At 75.4% G+C, this 5,000-nt stretch overlaps 1 protein-coding gene across 1 annotated transcript in view; it reads right to left on the reverse strand.

Annotated features, from left to right (window-relative positions):
• Positions 1–2,432: 2,432 nt before the first annotated feature.
• Positions 2,433–5,000, reverse strand: part of LOC135408541 (collagen alpha-1(I) chain-like) — a 3,893-nt gene continuing 1,325 nt past the window's right edge. The window contains exons 2-3 of the mRNA XM_064643656.1: positions 4,050–5,000; positions 2,433–3,983 (exon numbers count right to left, since the gene is read on the reverse strand). The exon at positions 4,050–5,000 is cut by the window's right edge and continues 33 nt beyond it. Of these exons, the coding sequence (XP_064499726.1) occupies positions 2,433–3,983; positions 4,050–5,000 (2,502 nt within the window). The remainder of the gene's footprint in view (positions 3,984–4,049) is intronic.

Genomic DNA, 5,000 nt, shown 5'->3' on the forward strand with positions numbered 1-5,000 from the left:
GCGGGTAGACCTGTTCCCGCCGGCCGCCGGACTTAGAGCCGGAGCGGCGCCGCCGCCCGGCCCGGATGCGGGTAGACCTGTTCCCGCCGACCGGCGGACTTAGAGCCGGAGCGGCGGCGCCGCCGCCCGGCCCGGATGCGGGTAGACCTGTTCCCGCCGGCCGCCGGACTTAGAGCCGGAGCGGCGGCGCCGCCGCCCGGCCCGGATGCGGGTAGACCTGTTCCCGCCGACCGGCGGACTTAGAGCCGGAGCGGCGCCGCCGCCCGGCCCGGATGCGGGTAGACGTGTTCCCGCCGACCGGCGGACTTAGAGCCGGAGCGGCGCCGCCGCCCGGCCCGGATGCGGGTAGACGTGTTCCCGCCGACCGGCGGACTTAGAGCCGGAGCGGCGCCGCCGCCCGGCCCGGATGCGGGTAGACCTGTTCCCGCCGACCGGCGGACTTAGAGCCGGGGCGGCGCCGCCGCCCGGCCCGGATGCGGGTAGACGTGTTCCCGCCGACCGGCGGACTTAGAGCCGGAGCGGCGCCGCCGCCCGGCCCGGTCGCGGGTAGACGTGTTCCCGCCGGCCGGCGGACTTAGAGCCGGAGCGGCGCCGCCGGCCGGCCCGGATGCGGGTAGACCTTTTCCCGCCGACCGGCGGACTTAGAGCCGGAGCGGCGCCGCCGCCCGGCGGCGAGTGGACCCGGTCTCCGAGCCCCGTGGGTAGAGCTCCTGTCCAGGTCCGGCAGCTAGAGCCGCTCCGAGGGCTCGGCGAGGGCCCTCGGCCGGCGCCGAAGCGCTGCCGTTTCCGGCCGGTGCTCCGAGCGTGGCACCGAATTCACGGAGCGAGCAGACGGCGTGCGACCGCTCGATCCGTCGGTCGGCGCGCCGGCGTGCCCTTCCGGCCCTGCCCCGACCTCCCCGATTTCCCACAGTTCTTAGCGAGTCCTTCCAGCGCGCATGCTCCGTCCAGTACTCTCCCGGGGGGCTCGTTGCGGGGACTCCATCTCCCGTGGCCCTTTGCGGCAGACTTCCTCTCCGGCGTTAAGGCTTTCCCCTGCCCCGAGGCTGAAAGAAGAAACGTTCTCTGCGGGGCGGGGAAGCCGGGGGAGTAACTGGGACTCTCTTTAGGCGGCACGGCTGCGGCCGACCGGGCTCGGCCGCCTCGGCGCCGCCGGGAAGAGCCGATGTCCGAGAGTAGCGGCTAGAGCCGGTCTCGGGGCTTAGCGCTGCGCTTTCTGCCCGGCGCTCCGAGCGTAGCAGCCTTTCCCCTGCCCCGAGGGTGAAAGAAGAGACGTTCTCTGCGGGGCGGGGAAACGGGGGGAGCAACCGGGACTCTGCCCGGGTGGCACGGCTGCCGCCGCCTCGGCTCGGCCGCAGAGGTGCGCAGCGGGTAGAGTTGTCGTCCGTGCCCGGCGGGTAGACCCCTGGTCCGAAGCCGGCGGGTAGACCTGGTGTCCCGGTGCAGCGGGTAGACCTGTGGTCCGGGCTCGTCGGCTCGAGCCGCTCTCCGAGTCGGGTGGCTGGAGCGGGTTCCGAGCGCTTAGCCGAGGCCCTCGGCGGGTGCCGAGGCGCCGCCGTTCCTGCCCGGGGCTCCGAGTGGGAAAGAGAGGGCGTTGTCCGCGGCGCGGGTCCAGAGGGGGAGTAGCTGGGACTCTCTTAAGGTGGCAGGGCGGCGGCCGACTGGGCTCGGCGGCGGGGGTGCCGGTGGGTACAGCTGCTCTCGGAGCCCGGCGGGTAGACCTGTTGTCCGAGCCCGGCGGGTAGACCTGTTGTCCGAGCCCGGCGGGTAGACCTGTTGTCCGAGCCCGGCGGGTAGACCTGTTGTCCGAGCCCGGCGGGTAGACCTCTTGTCCGAGCCCGGCGGGTAGACCTCTTGTCCGAGCCCGGCGGGTAGACCTCTTGTCCGAGCCCGGCGGGTAGACCTGTTGTCCGAGCATGGCGGGTAGACCTGGTGTCCGAGCCCGGCGGGTAGACCTGGTGTCCGAGCCCGGCGGGTAGACCTGGTGTCCGAGCCCGGCGGGTAGACCTGGTGTCCGAGCCCGGCGGGTAGACCTGGTGTCCGAGCATGGCGAGTAGACCTGGTGTCCGAGCCCGGCGGGTAGACCTGGTGTCCGAGCATGGCGGGTAGACCTGGTGTCCGGGCCCGGCGGGTAGACCTGGTGTCCGAGCCCGGCGGGTAGACCTGGCGTTCGGGTTAGGCGGGTCGACCTGGTGTTCGGGCCCGGCGGGTAGACCTGGTGTCCGAGCCCGGCGGGTAGACCTGGTGTCCGGGCCCGGCGGGTAGACCTGGTGTCCGAGCCCGGCGGGTAGACCTGGTGTCCGGGCCCGGCGGGTAGACCTGGTGCCCGAGCCCGGCGGGTAGACCTGTTGGCCCGGGCTTCCGGGCCGACCCGTTCGCCCAGTCGGGCGCGGCCGGCCTCGTGCCCCGCCGGGTGCTGTCGAGCATCAGGTCTACCCGGTTCCGGGGCTGGCGAGCATCAGGTCTACCCGGTTCCGGAGCCGGCCGATGCGGCCGCCGCGGCCGCCGCCGGCGGCCTGCGCCCCGGCGGCGTCCCGGCGCAGGGCCACCAGGTCTACCCGGCTCCGGCGGGACTTAGGCGCCTGTCGGCATTTTCGGGGTAGACCTGTTGTCGCGGCCGGCCCCGGAAGTCGGCCAAGGGGTCGCTGTCGGGCGCCGCCTCCGGTTAGGTCTAGGCGAGAGGCGGCCTGCTCTCGCGCGCCTCCCCGCTGAGGAGCCTCGAGCCGCTTCGGAGGCGCGGCGGCGCCAGGACGCGTCTGTCCGTATTGTGGGCAGGGGTTGTCTAGCAGCGCGGGTTCCGAGGGCCCCTTTTCTTCCGCGTCTGCTGCCGCGCGGCCTTCGGCGCGTGCCACGGGCCGGCCAACCCCACGAGCGGCAGGAAGGCCGGCGCGAGAAAGCCGCGGGGCTCTCGACCGGCTTCCTCGGGCGGGCCCGATGACGGGAGAGGAAGACGAGAGCCGAGCGCGAAAGCGCAGCCGAGGGAGTGCGGGACTGGGACGGCCGAGGGGGGCCCGCGGGGGCCCGACAGCAGCGTCCAGCCCGAGCCGGTGGCGGCTGCCGGCTCCCTGAGGGCCCCGGGCGAAGGCGATGGTGTGCGAGGGCGGCGAGGCGGCGGCGTCTCGTCCTTTCGGTGGGCCGGCCTTAAGCCGGCGCCCGTCGTCCGGCGGCGGCGGCGGGCATTGTTGCGGGCGGTTGGCGGCCGGGGCTCGAAGGGCCGAGCCCGCGCGGGCTTTTTCCCCGGCCGCCTCCCGAGAGCCCCGAAGATGGCCCGGGCCTGGGTGGCGGCGCCCTGTCCTCGGCTGCCGGGCGGCAGCGGTGCCGGCGGCGTGCCGGGGACTGGCGGTGGGCGTGCGGCCTCGCCTGGGCCCGGCCGGTTGCCGGAGGGGCTCGGTGACGGGACCGCCCGATGGTCGGGCGAGGCGGCGCCCTCGGCGCGCCTCGGCTCTTTTGTTCGTTCCCCCTTCCTCGGCCCTAAGCCGGGGACCCGCCCAGCGGGCCGAAGGCGGCGGCGCCGGCCGGCCAGGCTGTGGCCGGCGGCCGCGCCGGCAGACCGAGAACCCGACAGAGTCGCCGGGGAGCCCTGGGGACGCACGATGGCCGTTGGCGGGCGAGGCGGCGGCGCCTCGCCCCTCCCTCCTCTTAGGCCGGCGCGAGAGCCACGGCGGCCGGGCGGCCCGTGCGGTCGGGCCTGCCCCGCCGGCCTGGCTGCCGGAGGGCTGGGTTCCGCGAAGGTCTGTCGGCCGGGGGCCGGGTTGCGGGCGAAGTGGGGCGCCCTCCCGGCCTTTTTTTTCCGTTTTTTTTGATTTTTGCTCCGGCGGCCTTAAGCCGCAGCACGCCGAGCGCGCCAGGGAAGAGAAAGTGCGTGAGAGCGCGAGAGCGGCCCGGCAGCGGCCGGCCGCCGCCGAGGCGCGAGCCCGTGGGCAGCGAGAGGGAATCGGGGAGCGAGGGGCGCGGGCCCCGCCCCGAGCCCCGGGCGGCCGTGGCTAGCACGGCGAGCGAGAGGCGCGCGTGCTTTTTTCTCGGGGGCTTTTTGTTTTTCTCCCCGTCGCCGTCCCCCGGCCTTTCTGGGGGAAGCCGACGGCCGCGAGGCGGGCGAAAGCCGGTGGCCCCGCGGCACGTTCGGTGGCGCTTTCGCACGCTGGAGGTGTGCCGCTCTGCGGGGGGCGGCCGTGGGCCCGGCGGGGCCGGAAGCGTGGGTTGTCCGGAGCCGGGCGTCCGGCGGCACCCGCCTCCTGCCGGGCCGGGAGAGAGCCGTGGAGAGTAGCGTGCGGGCCGCCGGCGTCGGCGGCCTGGGGCACGTGCCGTCCTCCGCGTAGTGGCAGGCTGAGCGAGAGTGGCCGTGGGGCCGTTCCCCGAGTGACGATGGATGAGGCTTTTCGGGAGGCGTGGGAGAGGGCCCCCGGCGGGCCGGCGCTCCTCCGTGGCCGGCCGAGAGGCGCGGCGGAGGCCGGTGTTCGGGCCGGGCGGTCTCCTCTGCCCGTGGGCTTCCCGTGGCAGGCGAGGTGTCGCCCCTCCCGCCGGGGAGGGGCTTCTTCACCGTACCGAGCTGTGTGACGGCCGCGCGGCCCCGCGAGCTTTTCAGGTGTCCTTGGGTAAAAACAGGCGAGGTGCCGGTGCCGGCCTGGGTCCGGGTGGCGCCCGTGGGTGCCGGCCGCGCGCAGCGCCGGGCGGCGGTGCGGCCGGAGCCGCGACGGCGAGCCAGAGAGAGGCGAGAGAGAAAAGGGAGGAAAGAAAAAGGCTCGGGGGGAAGCGCCCCCCGCCCGCAGGTAGCGCCGGAGAGCGCAGCGGGTCGCCGCGCCGCCGCCCGCTGCCGAGCGAGCCGCCCCGGCCGAAGGGGCCTCGGGGACCGGGCCGCGCCCGCCTCGTCGGGTCGCCGTCTCCTCTAGCACGTCCGGTGGTGCCGCGCGGCCGAGCCGCCGGCCGGCCGGCCGGGCCGGCTTCGGGGGCGGGTCAGCCCCAGCCGAGCCGCGGCCGGCGGCGTGGCGCGCGCGCGGCCGCGC

Source organism: Pseudopipra pipra, unplaced genomic scaffold (genome assembly GCF_036250125.1).
Source record: "Pseudopipra pipra isolate bDixPip1 unplaced genomic scaffold, bDixPip1.hap1 HAP1_SCAFFOLD_518, whole genome shotgun sequence".
Lineage (NCBI taxonomy): Eukaryota > Metazoa > Chordata > Aves > Passeriformes > Pipridae > Pseudopipra > Pseudopipra pipra.